This window comes from Desmodus rotundus, chromosome 12 (assembly GCF_022682495.2).
Source record: "Desmodus rotundus isolate HL8 chromosome 12, HLdesRot8A.1, whole genome shotgun sequence".
NCBI lineage: Eukaryota > Metazoa > Chordata > Mammalia > Chiroptera > Phyllostomidae > Desmodus > Desmodus rotundus.
The window spans coordinates 57,893,704-57,909,690 of NC_071398.1; the positions used below are offsets into that span (position 1 = coordinate 57,893,704).

At 39.6% G+C, this 15,987-nt stretch overlaps 1 protein-coding gene across 10 annotated transcripts in view; it reads left to right on the forward strand.

Moving 5' to 3' along the window:
* Positions 1–15,987, forward strand: part of RNPC3 (RNA binding region (RNP1, RRM) containing 3) — a 35,722-nt gene that overhangs the window by 11,570 nt on the left and 8,165 nt on the right. Inside the window, exons 8-17 of one of the 10 annotated variants that reach the window (XR_006656853.3) lie at positions 1,361–1,486; positions 2,542–2,693; positions 4,618–4,779; positions 5,838–5,932; positions 6,031–6,089; positions 7,905–8,037; positions 8,735–8,806; positions 9,670–9,713; positions 10,302–10,384; positions 11,155–14,921. Coding sequence is in view for 4 of the 10 variants with exons in the window: in XM_053914771.2 (XP_053770746.1) it covers positions 1,361–1,486; positions 2,542–2,693; positions 4,618–4,779; positions 5,838–5,932; positions 6,031–6,089; positions 7,905–8,037; positions 8,735–8,794 (787 nt within the window). In the remaining 6 variants the exon portion in view is untranslated. Of the gene's footprint in view, positions 1–1,360; positions 1,487–2,541; positions 2,694–4,617; positions 4,780–5,837; positions 5,933–6,030; positions 6,090–7,904; positions 8,038–8,734; positions 8,807–9,669; positions 14,922–15,987 lie in introns of those variants that run through there. The other 9 variants (XR_008425668.2, XR_006656850.3, XR_006656851.3 and 6 more) reach the window with 9 other exon arrangements.

Here is a 15,987-nt window from a genome sequence, read left to right on the forward strand (position 1 = left end):
ATGTGTCCTCTTTCTAGGGCAAGGGCAGACCGACGTGGGCGCTGCTGGGATTACCCAGTAGGAGTGCCTGGAGCATCTGTCTTGAGGAGAGACTTTCAGGAAGGCCCAGAGTTGCGGACAGGCTGTAATTTGCTGTTACCACAGAAAGAACAGTGCGGTGTGCCGCACTGGGTTATTGTCCTCTGTAAATTTTACTTTGTGCTAAAATAATGGCAGTAAATACAAAGGCTGTGTGAGGACTGGTCCACCTTTTTGTTTGTTTCTGTGCCATTATGTTTATGGAGCCTGCGAAGAACCACGTCTTTGCACGAACCAATCTCTTGTTTCATGTTTCCCTGTCATCTTCTGGAAATGTAGAAAAACGATGGTATTTATCTATTCAGCAAATACCTGTTGGTTACCACGTTTCCGCCTGGCGCTGTTGTTGAGACTTCATGTAGTTTGGACGAGCCATTTATGAACACAGACGTTTGTGTTGTACACCTGGACGTCCTCATGGAAGTTTTGGTTAACCGTGGTTGTTAAGGTGTTAAGTGTACAGCATGTGCTTACATTTTTCCTTGCGTAGGACAAAAGGTCCTCCTTCTCTGCATTTTATTGTGTGTATGTTTGCTTTGCTTTTAAATTGCACCCACATGACTCTGGAGAGGTAGCGTTGTGACTAGTGGTTTTTGAGCTTCTGCTCTGTGGAAACAAGTGTTCTGCCCTGTGCAAGATAGGAGATGCCTGGATAAGGTCTATTCTAAATAGTACTCGTGGTGGAGATAAACTTTGTACAAAGTATCAGTTGTCTCTCGGTGATTGTTACTTATAACCTGCTTCAGAGTTAGGGTTTGAACACTTTGTCCTCAAGTAAGTTACTTGGTTCTACAATGATTTGCAACAATTATTTACAAATCCTTTTAAATAAAAACACTTCACTCCAGGTTCCCTTTAATAATTAGAGTATGAATCACAATATTTCTAGTGTGTTTGTAAGGCCTTTGGAGGGCCGTCCAGGAAAGAGCAGTGAAGTTGCCCAGATTGTATTAGTGTGTCCTGCTCACCTGTTTGCATCCTGTTCTGCCATTTTGGAGGGCAGCTAATAAGTTTATAGTAAAACTTATCCTTAAAAAGTAAATTAAGTAAGTTCCCACTTCCTTCAAACTAAGAAGAAGGTTGAGCAAGGAGATTTAGAACCTATTCTTTTGTCAGATGTAGTACATCTTAATTGATTGCTTAGGAATTACGATTACAGCATGCGAATTATTTTGTAATTTTTAAACCCAGATGCAAATTTAAGGTGAATGGAAACAGTGGTGAATAGTTATGCCTCTACATAAGGAAATACACATTTTTTCCTTTCCCTTCCCCAATGCAGAATGGCCAAACTAATGGAATTAGCAAATCATCAGCCCAAAAGGCCAAGACCAATAAAGCAGCGCCGTGTGAGAAAAAAGCGAAAAATAAAGGACATGTTGAACATACCTGCCTCTGTCTCACACAGGTAATGGTTTTGGGTGCTGGAGTAAGGGCTGGGTATGTACTTGCCTGCCCGCTTCGTTCCCATCGTCTAAAACAATTACGGCAGAAACTTTACTTCTGTTTGCCATGGAATCTGATGTATTTTCATATCTTAATCAGATAAAATTACTATTAACTGCAATTTTAATGTCATTTAACTTTTCTACAATGTAACTTTCCCTTGAATTTGTAAGTAACTTCATGAATTGAGAAAGGAGCTTGTTAAAATTAGGTTTTTTTATTTTTAAGGGAATGAATTTTTAATCCTTGTTTGTTTGTTTTTATTCCATCCTAAGTATTTCTCCTGCCTCTGTTGTCTTGGCAGCAGTCCCATGCCCCTCATCGCTGTGGGAGCCCTGAGCAGCTAACATAACATAACGTGACCCAAATTAAATGTCCTAGTAGCTACAGTAAAAGGGTAAAAAGACACCGATGAAATTAATTTTAATGATCATTTTATTTTACCCATTATATGTTTTACCCATTACATATATTTCACCCATTATATATATTACTCAGCATGCAATTAATATAAAACATTATTAATGTTTTACATTTTTTGTGCAATGTTAACAAAGTCTGGAGTATATTTTATCCTTAGAGCATATTTTAATTTGGACAGCAACATTTTAAGCGTTCACTAGCTACTCTGTTGAACAGCTTTATCATATAGTATATGAATACACTGCCTAAAAAGGTTTATATTAAATGTAGAATGGGCTTTTTTTGCATGTCGTCAAATAACCTTCAGTTCTGTCTTTGTCACTTACTGAGTGACTTGACGCAGTTTCTTAACATCTGTCCAGTCTCCTTGTCCATCTAAACTGGGATGGAACAGCACCGATAGCAGAACGCTTGCTAGGGTTTCCCGGAGTACTAGACGGAGGGTTTGCTTGGTGTGATGCCCTTAGTGTGAGTGCTTTCCAGTGTTAGCTTCCAGAATGCACAGCAAAGAGGAAGTGACGTTTCCCTTGGGATCCCACCTGTGGTTACAAAGTAAGGCCGCTGTTACAAAGTAACCCTGCTGTTCCCACACAGCAGCGTGCACCCGGTGCTGTCCCCGTCAGATGTGTTCGATCAGCCACAGCCGGTGGGGAGCAAAAAAATCGAATTCCATATAAATACCGACATGCCGGCTGCATTAAAGAAAGATTTAGAACAGGAGCAACATTGTGAAGAACAGAATCGTGGTGAGCATGTTCTGGTTCTTTAATATTGCTATGTACACATTCTTCTCACTCCGCGTTTTGTGTTAGAATTAATTTGTGTGTAATGTGTTAGTATTTGTCTTAGTATTTAGTATCTGTCTTGGTATCTGTGAGCTGTTTAAAATATGCAGTTAGGCGTTCCTCAGTATCAGGGACTATCATCTGTTTTGAACTTTTTTTTATGAAATTAAAACTGGTACTCGGTTACTAATGAGAGCGTCACTTGCATTTTGCTGCTGCTGAACTCCAGGGCGAGATGTAGTCTAGCTTGTACTGATGTTTACACTGACCATATAATAGAAGGAGTTCTTGTGTTGGCTTTTTATTGCTTGTTAAATGCAGTGCTCAGTGGTTTTATTAGTATAATGGTTTTGTTAGTATTATTGGTTAGAAAACAGCAGTGTGACTATCTTGTGAGTTGTCGATTTTATGTAAATTTTTAAAAATCTAAACATGGAAGATTGTTTACCAAGATACTGTTTAAAGATAATTTATTGAAATCACATATTTTTCCTGCTTATTTTAGACATTAATTCGATAATACAAGGGCATTCCTTTGTTCTTTAAATCTTTTATTTAAATTTTGGAAATAATACAAGATTATAGAAAATATAATTGAAACAGGGGGGCGTGTAAAGTAAAATTTTTTAAAGTTAACACTTCACACTCCACTGTGCCCTATTCCACTACTTGGAAATAACCACTGTTAACAGTTGTGTGTATGGGGGTCCTTCCGGACCTCACCCGTTTGCACAGGACTTGTCATCCAGGCAGGGTCGACTCCTGGGGAGCGCAGAGCACAGCGGGCTGTGTGCGAGGCCCTGGAGGGCAAGTTAGACATGGTCACTGCTCTTTTGGAGTCTACAGTGTGGCGGGGGTAGCTTGTTAGGTCAGAGCTTTACCGCATGTGTTTTACTTGTTTATGCCTCTGTGACCCTCCCCAACTCCTTCTGCCAAGCCAGATTAACTTTTCCTGAAGCTAATATTCATGCTTCATTAGTCAAATCCATTAAATGTGGTTATCTGAAACAAAAAATTTATGATGTTTTTAATTTTCCTAATTGAATGAGTAATTTCTTAAGTATGAAAATAATTATTTTTCTTAACTTCCTGTATGATGAAGATTAAGATTGAGTATTTTTTTTTCTGTTTGGGAGTGGAGGTTTAATGGATTTTTTAGTATATTCGAATAGGAGCGTCTTATTTTATGATGCTTATGCAGCAGTCATGTTTGAGAAGGTTGATAATTGTTGCCCAGTATTCTGGTGTAGTCCTATGAAATCTTTATGCCCTTCTATAAATAACCCAGAATGACCACATCCCCATTAGCAGAATGCCTTTTGTAATTATGTAATTCTTTAATGAATTGCAGGTTTTTCACACAGGTATTAATAGTTCTTAGTGGGTAGGTTAAACAAGATATTGAGTATTGTCCCGCCCCCTCCGCCAACACACATTCTACCTCTTTATCACCAACTACATGTTTCATTGGATGCCCTTCTGGTACCTCAGACGAAATATAAACTCAATTCAGGGGGGCAAAGGTAGGTTCGCAGTGTGCTGCGACCCTCTTGAATTAATAAAGCTACCGTAATAATCATAACCTGCATGTCTTCTTCCATATGAAGAACTGTAAACCTATATTGCCCTCCCTGTACGTAGAAAATGAGTTCATTTCCTCCCCACGTCCCGGGCCCCCAAAATGCACCACGAAGCAACTGCGGGCTGTTTGCTGTCATCTGTGCTGTCCTCATGTCACGGGCAGAGTTGAAGGGTCACAGTGGGAACCACGTGGCCTGTGAACCCTGAAACTTTATGCTCTGAACCTGTATAGTTACAGCCCACCCACCCCTAAGACTGTTGGGAAGGGAAGGGTTTAATGGCTGTTGTTGACGTTGACTCTTAGATTCGCCTGCTGCTGAAGTGGATGCATCCAGTGTAGGGTTTGGAAAAATCTTCCCCAAACCTAACGTGAACGTCGAAGAGGAAAGTAAAGAAGACTCTGATGAGATGCCCTCGGAATGTATTTCTAGGAGGGAGCTGGAAAAGGGCAGAATTTCTAGAGAAGGTAATTTCACGAAGGAAACAAGCACTTACTCCATTTTGCATTTCTTCCCACCCTTCAGAAACAAAAGTGCAGATCTCTCCCTGCTCCTTACCTATGGGCACAGACTTCGGAACGTCCCTCGGCTAACGTTTTTAATCTGCCGCTTTTCGGTTTTAACACCCAGGCTTCATGGGGAGGAAAGTTTCTGTCAGTACGTTTCCAGTTCACGTTTGGAAACACTGTTGTTTTTTCCTGAAGCTTTTCTGTGACATTGTAAGCAAGTCCCTGCGGCTGGCAGTCTGGAGATAGCCGTTCCAGTTGATAGGCCAGCACAGCCCGGGGTCTGAGACTCAGGCAAAGCCCTTGTTTGTTTAAAACCAGTAATTGTAACTATTTGGTGATTGGAGGTCTGTATTTAAGGATTTCATATCTTAACATGATAGTTTTTTACTTCCAAACGACTTTTTCCTTTTTTTGTATATATATTATGGGAAGGTATGTAGGAGCTTTAGATTGACACAGAACACCTTATAACTTTTCTTACAATAATGGGAAATAGGTTTCTACCAGGCGTTTTTGCATAGAACATCTCGTTGTTGGGAACAGATTACTGACACTAAGGAGCAGGAGTAGTGGAGGGATTCAGGAGCTGTGTTGTTCTGAACTACTTGACTATGATGTGTGAGTACCCATTCTTATGTTTGAATATGCTGGTGCCTAGTGATTTGGGAAATTCACTTTAAGCAAAGCAAGTATACCAACAATTGATAACATTAATTTAGTTTAGCCTTTTTTAGTAAAGTAACTCATCTTAAGAGGAACTTTAAATAGATACTTTATTGGATAAATTTTAGTTATTTTAGATGCCTGAAAATTTTACACCTTATTTCCTCTTATCAATTTAGATTTTTAGTGGGTATTTTTATCCCATTAGTAACATTATTTTTAATTTTTATGATTTTAACATTTTCATAATGCTTACTTTGTCTATTTAACAGTTATATTTTAATGTTATAGGTTTTTTAAAAAAATTGATAAAAATATCTTAACTTTATATCTTTGTTTTGTTTTTGAATAAGAAATGGAAACACTTTCGGTTTTCAGAAGTTATGAACCTGGGGAACCAAACTGTAGAATTTATGTAAAGAATTTAGCTAGACATGTTCAAGAAAAGGTAGGTTGAAATTTACAAATAAATTTTATTATTTTATTTTTTTATTATTATTTTTTTGCTGGACTTCCTTATTTGTTTTTTTCTTCTTGAAATTCTAGGACCTTAAGTTTATTTTTGGAAGATATGTTGACTTTTCGTCAGAAACACAACGAATAATGTAAGTGGCAGTGATATTATCAGCTTTTTTCCTTAATTGGTTAGGAACCAACCCCCTTGTTATCCCAACTTTTCCCTGTGGTTGCAAACAGGAGTCAGCAGGCCACATGGTACCTGTTGCAACAACTCACTTCCGTCTTTGTAGCATGTAAGCAGCATAAACAGCACGCACCCAGACATTCGTGGCTGAGTCCAGGTGAAACTTCACGCAATAGCCCGATCATGAATTCCAGCCACAGCAGGGGTTACCACGTGCCAGCCTGCATAAAAATGACCCGAAGAGCTGGGCAAACAGTTTTCTGGGTCCGTCCCCAGAGCCTGGTTTTCTGGGTTGAGGCAGGGCCCACGCACGTGTATTCCTAAAAAGCTCATGGGTCGTGCCGAAGCCGCTAGCACAGAGGTCGCACACGGGAAACTGCTGTTCTGACTCATCAGTAGTAGCAGCAGCCAGGCAAACTGTGCTAGATTCTCACCTGGCAGTGAGTTTTACAAACACTGCGTTAATAAGCAAGGCTCCCAGTTTTCTGAGAGTGAGAGAGGGGGATCTGATTGGTAATGACACAGAAGCTAATGTTTGGAGTTAGAATGTTATTCTTTGAAATTTCGTAGTAACTCTTAACTGTGTAAGACCCTTCGCCACGTAATTAGCAGTAGGGAGAAAGGTGAGGCGAGAGACTTTGCAGTGAAGGTAGGAGGGAGGAGTGGCTCACAACTAGTTCATTTTGTTTTAAACTCCCTGTGCAGGCAGTACTGTTAACGTCTTGTCTGGCCTGTGTCCTTTTGGATAGGCACGCACAGGTCCTGTAATTCTCCAGAACACCCATTAGTGGGGACACCCCTTCTCATCCGGATGTCGTCTGTTTTTTCTGGCCATGCAAAATACTGGTCCTTGTTGTTGCCTCAGAATATGATTATAAGAAAAACGGCCTTTAATGTACATAAATCTATACAAATATGTATATGCATTCTTCTCCTCTATTTCTAGTGTTGCCTGTAATTACACTTTGACGGGGAAAAAATTCTATATTGAGAAGGCTATACACGACAAAATGATAAATGTTTCCCACAAGACTACTTATGCAAATTTTTAAAATTTTTACTGCATTTTTAATGCTTTATAAAATGCTTTTGCCTAGTCCTACAGACTATCTAAATGGCAGGCAATAGTTACAAGTTACAGCCTGGTTTTTCTACGGAGTCTTGAAATATAGTTTTGTCTCAAAAATGCTGGAAACCTGTGGAGCAGTAGAACACTACCGTCGGAATGGAGAGCTGCGGTGTGTGTTTCTGTCTTTGACCTGAGCTGCATGTGGGACCGTGGAGAGTCTCTGCCCCTTAGGCGTGGCTCTGGCGCCGTGTGGGCACTGTCCCTCCTGCTCTGGAAGCCCCTCGCATTCCTCTGCTGCTTATCAGCCCTTCTCTTCCTGGTCGTGGAGTTGCTTTTTGCCACCTGAGAAGGTAGTAGTGAATTGGCTGCATGAAATTTTTTAAAAATAGAGATATGAAATAAAAACGTAAGAAATTTGCTTTTATAGTTGCTGGTAATAAAATTTTTAAATCACAACTACATGTAAAACAGCGAAAAAAGGCAGAAGTGCATCCTCAAACTTACCTTACCTACTTACAGAGTCAGTTTTAGAACTGAATACAAAGTACAATCTTAGGAAGCTTGAGCAGTTACTTTGCTGTTAGATTGTATAGCTGTTTTTTCCTCTGAAATATCAAAACTGTAAGTCATTCAACACATTTGCATTTATTTCATCAGAATTGTTTGACCGTCCTTGAATCAAAACCTCTCTTTGTCCCTGACCCCCAGGTTTGACATACGCCTGATGAAAGAAGGCCGCATGAAAGGGCAGGCTTTCGTTGGGCTTCCGAACGAGAAGGCGGCAGCAAAAGCCTTAAAGGAAGCGAATGGATATGTTCTTTTTGGAAAACCGATGGTGGTTGTATCCTTCAAACCAATCTGTCTGAAAGACTGTAGTTCCTAGGAGAAGGGTGTAGTTGACACTGATTTTTGTTATCCTTAAGAAAACTCAACAGCTGGCATTCTAACTTGAGGCAATTACACACCTACTTAGTTCAGTCAGATGAGTGTTCTTTCGATTTTCATTGAAAAATAAAGGAATCTCAGCAGCATGAGGTTATTAAAAGTTAGCCAAGTCTAAACGTTCACTTATGTAGCTCAGAACGATGTATTCATGCCAAGCTTGAGACTATAAAATCCAGAAATACATTCAGAATCATTAAAGAAAGATGTGGTTCGTCGTAGTTTTACTTCGTAGTTTAGCGTGTTGTGATTCATATTTGTATTTGAGAATTTTAATAACCACAATTACATGATTTATTAACCGTCTACCTTTAGTAGTTAATATAGTTTGCAAACTAGAGACCAGCAGGGTCGATGGAGGAGCGAAGGTCTAGGTGTAAAATATACTAGCTGGAGAGAAAAGGTAAATTTTGCGTCTCCCCCACCTTAGGGCCCGCAGGTAGATAAATATTTGACAGATGTCTGAGAGTAGAAAAATAAATTAAAAAGATGCATTCAAAAACTGTACTCCTACAGTAAATTAGAAAGTTCTTGATAATTCTTTAGAAAAGATTACTTTCATGATTGTGAAGAAATCCTTAATGCTTAAATATTAGCAATTTGCTCGATCTGCTAGACCAAAACAAGATTCTAAAGAAGGAAGAAGAAAGTGTTAAAAATCGGTAAAGGTAAGTGTGGATATAAATTGATAAAAGGAGAAGACTTGTTTGAGCCAAAAGTTAGGAAGAATAAAACCCTAATGGAGGAATAATTCAAGTGTCTCCTAAGGTTTTTACCGGGTCAGGCAGATCCATCTGTCTGTCTGTGTCTGTCTAACTATGCCGTTAATTCCCATTGAACTTCAGAGCTGTAACCACCGAAAGAAGCCCATTTGTATGTAAAAGTTGCCTTTGGAGAGCGCAGTTTACACAGGGAATGTGTCAGATTGCTAAATTCCCCCACCCCACCCAGAGTGTCTGCGTCGGTGGTCCGGGGGTGAGGACCTGCGGGCACCGCCCCTCCAGGTTTTCCGGTGACAGTCAGCCGCGCCCGGACAGGTTGGTCACCCTCGGTGGGGCCTGCGAATTTGCATTGCTAGTTACTAATTGAACACTTCTAAGAAATCTGTACGTGTGTTTTGTGGAATGGAGTCTTTTGTCTCCTAAGCGTGTCCAACTTTAAAGTTGTGTAACGCTGACTGATTTAGGAAAGGTGAATGAAATACATATTTTGTGTTTTCTACTTAAAATCTTTCTGCCTGTGTATACTGGAAGAACATGAAGTAAATGGGTCAAAATTACTGGTGTTAAGCTGAAAAAATTACATAGCTTTGGAGAAAATCTTGCTTAATGTTTATTCCTTTTGTGAGATCCCTCCAATATTTGAATTTTGTTTTAAAGGATCTATATTAGTTCAGTCAGAAGTCTCACAGATACCTTAGTGAAACAGTTAAAGATAAACAGCTTTCAGTGTGTGTTTTAAAGAACATTTATTTGTAAACTCAATGTGGAAATGAGAAGAAAGTAAACTGCTTTCTGCTGTTCTCCCTTAGAAGCATTCCTGCGCAAATACTGCCGTAATTCTGTCACACAAAGTGTATCCTTTCTAGTTGTATCCTTTTGGGGGCAGTACTTTCTGGTTTTTGTTTTTCTTAAATATTTTGTCCCTTCCACCCACCCATCGATCCAGATTGAGCAATATTTTTTTACAATTGCAAAGAAATATTGCTAAATATCACTGCCGATTAAGCAAATCTTATATGGGTTTTTTAGATTTGTTGCTAAATTTTCAATGCTATCTTTTAGCTTACATATTTTTGTCAGGGAAAGTTAGTGAATCAGGTCAGTTTGTTTACTTGTAGAATGTATGCACTTACTTTGGTACAGAATTTAGTCTTTTTCTTCATTTATGTACTTTCTAGGCCTAATTCAGTATCCCATGTGTTCTGTTTCATGACATACCTGGTTTAGGAATTCTCTGTAATGTGTTGTAAAATTCGGTTGGGGGAAGGTTTTTTTCCCTTTAAAAAGTACGGATATTTATAGTAGAATAACCGGATTCCTGTGTAAATTCCAACTGAAGAGTAGCAGACCTCACATAGGAGGTGTGATTATGGGAATCTCTGTTGAGATAAGTAGCAAGTAGGAGTATTTTTTCCTCTTTCTTTTTCTAAACCAAACCAAGCAAAAGGAAGAAGAAAGAGTAGCAGAGGTGGAAGACAGAACAGTGACCCAGGGTAGCTCATTAAGTGGGAAGAAACGGTCCCGGTGGGTATAATAGAAGAACAGCGGGGTCCAGGCTGGTTCACGGCCAGAATCACCCAGAGCTGGTTCTCAGTCTTGGCGGCACATTCAAATGACCTGGGAAGCTTTTAAAAAATACTGATTAAAAAGTAAAACAAAAAGATACACTATAAAACGTCCTGAAGCCTGGGCTCCTCCCCCAGAGTCTTGACTTACCGATCTGGCACACAACAAACACTGGTTGAGAGCCATGGAGGAAGGGTTTTAGACATAAAGGTTCCTGAACTCCATCCTAGAACAAATAAGTCGGAATCTCTGGGGGTGGGACAAAGAATCTAATTTGACAAGGTTGCCTCGGTGTAGTAAGGGCTGGCCAGTTTGGATACTTCTTTGTGAGGTTAAATTGGTTTGGTGCCTAATTCCAACCTAGCCATCCCGCCTTTTATAAGTGGGAAACAAAGGTCGGTGTCTCTACATTTACAAACCCTGCTCTTATCAGTGCTGTGAAAACAATTCAAACACCTGTCAAAACCATTCTTTCCCTAAGAGTACAAAAAATTATAAATATTGAAATTGCTATTATTTTTTTCCAATGGGGACAGTTAAATAGTACATCTTTTTAATGTTGTAAATCAGCTTCTGTGGGGGTTTTTTTTAGACAAATAAAATTTAATGCTGACATGATTCACTAATTTTCTAAATATAAATATTTTATTTTAGCTTTGGGTTATTTTGAAACTGATGAACGGTTTTATAATCACGATTATTTTTAATGAACTTTTATGGTATTTTAGGTTCCTTTTGAATTCCGTGTCTTTCCTGTGTTTTCCACCTTTGAGAAGAAATTGACCATCCGGGCTGTGGAACCGTGCGTAACAGCTTTTAAAGTGTATTTAAAAATTAAGCCTATATTCACTTAAATTAGTTTATTGGAGATGTATTATGTGCATTTTAATCAGCTTCATATATAATAAATTATTTTCTTTCTAAGAAAATGATGTTCTTAATTTTTAATGTGTTTTATACTGCTGGGAGAGTATAATTTGATAATTACATAAATTTATTATAGTAATTTTACATTAAATTTAAATTTTTAATAGTACAGATAATGCCCTTTTTTTATTCTTACCTGTATACTAGTGTGCTTACTTGAAAAATTTTTTAAAAAGTTATCTTATTTCTATTAATTCTTTTAGAAGTTTTGTTCTGTTTTTGTTTTGTCCTGGGTTTCGTTTGTTTGTTTGTTTGTTTTTAGTAGTGGGGGGATTTTTCCCAGTTCAGGAAATTTGTATTGTTGTCCTACTTTCGTTTTTGGTTTTTGTGCCCTCACTATCTATCAGAATATCACTCGGAAGGTGCAAATGTTTCCCGTATAAAATTTTCTCCTCCTTTAGTGGAATTAGTTGCACGTGTGTGTAAGTGGGGGCCCCTGTTATACAGGTGGAGCTCACAGACATGACGAGCTGGGGCCAGAGCACTGCAGTAAAGCTGGTCGCACACATTTTGTGGAATTCCCAGTGCGTATCAGAGTTATGTCTGTACCATACAGTAGTCTGTTGGGATGTGGTAGTGGTATAGCTAACAAAATCCATGTGCTTACCTTAATTTAAAAATACTCTGTTGCTAAAAGATGCTACCGTCACTTGAGCCTCCAGCAAGTCAGTTCTCTTGTTGGCGGAGGGCCTTGCCTCCGTGTCCGTGCTTGCTGACCGAGCAGGCTGCTGGTTGCTGACGGCTGCTGCCAGTTTCTTAGAACAAGACAGCAGTGCAGTCGGCTGCGTCAGTTGCCTCTTCCTTTCAGGTAGGTTTCTTTGTAGCTTGTGATGTTGTTTGACAGCATTTTTCCCCACAGTAGAACCTTTTGACAAATTCCTTTCAAACTCTTTGGCTTTTGAACTAAGTTTAAGTTATATTTTAAATCTTTGGTTGTCTTTTCAACAGTCTTCACCAGGAGTAGATTCCATCTCAAGAAACCACTGTCTTTGCTCATTCATAAGAAGCAACTCCTCATCTGTTAAAAGTTTTATCTTCAGGCTCCACTTCTAGTTCTAGTTCTCTTGATTTCTGCCCCGTCAGCACTCACTTCCTCCACTGAAGTCCCAAACCCGTCAAGGTCATCCGTGAGGGCTGGAATCAACTCTTTGAAACTCCCATTAATGTTGATATTATTACCTCTTTTCATGAAGCACAAATGTTCTTAGTGGCATCTAAAATGGTGAATCCTTTCCAGAAGGTTTTCAATGAACCATCCCTGATCCATCACAGGAATCACTCTCTCTGGCAGCTAGAGCTTTATGAAATGTATTTCTGAAATAATAAGGCGTGAAAGTCAAAATTACTCCTCGATTCATGGGCTGCAGCATAGATGTTGTGTTAGCAGAAATGCAAACGACATTAACTTCATTGTGCATCTCCATCGGTCCTCTTGGGTGACCAGGTGCATTGTCAATGAGCTATAACATTTTGAAAAGAATCTTTTTTACTGAGCAGTAGGTCTTAACAGTAGGCTTAAAATATTCAGTAAACTTTGTTGTAAACAGATGTGCTGTTGTTCCATTTATAGAACACAGGCAGAGTAGATGTAGCATAACTCCTAAGGACCCTTGGGTCTTTGGAATAGTAAGTGAGCACTGGCTTCAACTTACAGTCACCAGCTGTATTAGCCCCTAACGAGAGTCAGCCTTTCCTTTGATGCTGTGAAGCCAGAAAATGACTTGTCTCCAGTTCCGAAAGCCCTAGATGGCATCCTCTTCCGATATCAGGCTGTTTCATCTACACTGAAACCTGTTGTTTAATACAGCCACCCCCATTAATTATCTTAGCTAGGTCTTCTGGATAGCTTGCTGCTGCTTCTCCATCTGCACTTTTGATTCACCTTGCACTTTGACGTTGGGGAGACAGCTTCTTTCCTTAAACCTCATAAATCAACCTCTGCTAGCTTTGAGCTCTCCTTCTGCAGCCTCCTCACCTCTCTCAGCCTTCATAGAATTGAAGAGAGTCAGGGCCTTGCTCTGGGTTAGGCTTTGGCTTTGCAGAACACTGTGGCTCTTCTATGCAGACCACTAAACCTTTCTCCATATCAGCACTAAGGCTGGTGCACTTTCTTACCATTTGGGATTGGCCCTGCGCATTCCCTTCAAGAACGTGTCCTTTGCGTTCACAACGTGGCTGTTTGCTGCAACAGGCCTGGCTTGGCTTTGGAGATGCTGCCTTCACTGAGCTTAATCTTTTCTAGCTTTCAACTTAAAGCGAGACGTGTGACTCTCCCTTGCGCTTGAACATTCAGAGGCCATTGCAGTGTTACTCACCGGCCTGTTTTCAGTATTGCTGTGTTTTGGGGGAGCAGGGAAGCATGAGGGGAGACAGAGACGGCTGGTTGGTGGAGCAGTCAGAATGGATATAGTGTATAATGTATAAATTATTACCGCCTTATCGTTGTTTTCCAACTGTGCCTTCCTCGCGGGCTGGGGTGAGTATGAAGCAAGTGAGACATCTAGAGTGTTTCCCTTCAGGGGACACTCTCAGGATAAAGCAGGTGTCCCTCGCCTCACCTTAGTCATGGCCCTGCCTCCCGTTAGTAACGTGGACGGCGTCAGCAGAACCCAGATGGGTCAGTCATCAAACACTGGGCGGCAGCACTCAGGTTGCTGTTTGAGATGATTTGGAAAGTATCTGCTGTGCAAATGAGACTCCTTCAAAACTGTATCGAGAGGCACTAAGGCTTTCCGAGAAAGTAAGGGAAAAGGACACCTCCTACCCACCGCAGACTCGAAAGGCCTGTACTAGGTGCTCAGATGTAGTAACTGTTTGCTTTTCACTACCGTGTAAGAAAATGTTTCCCATTGTGAGTAATGGCGGCTTTTAATAAACTTCAACTCTACGTCAAAAGATACTCCCTTACTTTTAATTTCCTAACCTAATGCCTATGAAACAAAAGTAGTGTCCTCAGTAGGAGAGTTCAGTAGACATGAGAGCTGACCAGTGTATTAGACACATGTATCAGACACATAGGAGAGAGAACTGATGATTCTTGGGAGGAATGGAGTTCCTGCCCCGAGAACGTAAGCTGCTGACATGCGCGGGAGCAAGCTGCAGTACGGGAATAGCACTCACAGGAAGGGCAGGGGGGATCTCGAGCAAACAGCCACCACCTGCCAGTGTGGAAACTGCTGGAAAGATAGCCCCTGTACCTTCAGCAAACTAAACTCAGATGCCAGAGGGGAAGTTAGGGGATAGACAAGACTTTAGAACATCTGTGATTAATAGACAAACATTCTAAGGGCATTATATCTATTAAAAATGCATATCAGAAGTGAGAAGAGGGTATTTGATAACACAAGAAGATATTTTAATTTTTAAAATAATGACATAGCGCCAGTATACCACTTACATAGTAGTTAATATACCAGGATCTTTGAAAATTCAAGAATTCAAGAAGAAAATATGAGCCACAGGTGACTGTATCACATGAAACATTTCAGAGCTTAGGAAAACATACAAAAGTCGCACCGTGAGCTATTTTTATTGAGACATGGCTCACTGGAAGGAGAAGGTGAGAGGGAAGGAGTTGGGAGCTGGGTGGGGGGTGGGGGGCGTCCTGTTTGTATTGTATTTTTCTTTCAAAAAGGTACTTGAAGGGTATTTTGGCAAAATGTTAACATCTCTTCAATCTGGGTTGTAAGACATGGAGTCTTTTAAGTTACGTTTTTCTGTATGACAAACACAACCAATGACAATAAAACCATATGGTGGAACACCTCTAACCCCCTTTCTCAGCTGTCTTTATTATTGCCCCTCCCAAAGCAGCATTTGTAGACATTTTAAATCAAGCTGTACGAATGTTTACAATCACAATATACTGTGTGTCTGTTTTTACACTGTGTGTGCCTGTCCTGTGCATAAAGGAGAAAGATTTTTCTTCCTTCCCTGACCCGGGAACTAAACAGCCACCAGTCATTTGGAAAACAAATGATTCGGTACCATTAAACATAGCAAATCATGCAAAGTGTATTCTTTGACCTTACCTGAATTAAACTGCATATCAGTAACAGAAAATCTTGAAAAAAATCTTATAAATTCCTGGATATTAAATAACAGATTTTAAAATAATGCATAGATAAAAAAAAAACCACAGGATTCTTAAGGGAATTGAGAAAATAATTGAATTTGAATGGAAATGGAAATACAACATAAAAACTGTGGCATACAGCTACAGGAGTGTTTAAAGGGGATTTGATAATATTAGGAAAGAATAAAAGTCATAGATTGGTGATTTACATTCTACCTCAAGGAACTAGAAAAAGAAGAACAAATTAAATCCAGAGCAAGCAGGAAAAGGAAATCATGGAAATAAGTACAAACCAATAACTTGTACACAGAAAACAGAAAACGTCATGGTAAACAAAACTAGTTCCATAAAATCAGTAAAATTGAGGAAATTCTAGTCAGATTACTAAGAAAAACAAAAGATCCCCCAAAGTGTAAGAATATAGTAATGGAATATTTGGAACAAATTTGTTTTCATAACTTTGACAACATCAATGAAAGGGACCAGTTTCTTGAAACTGACAAACTACCAAAGCTTATTCGAGAAGGAGGTGACTTAAAACAGGCCTATATATTTAATA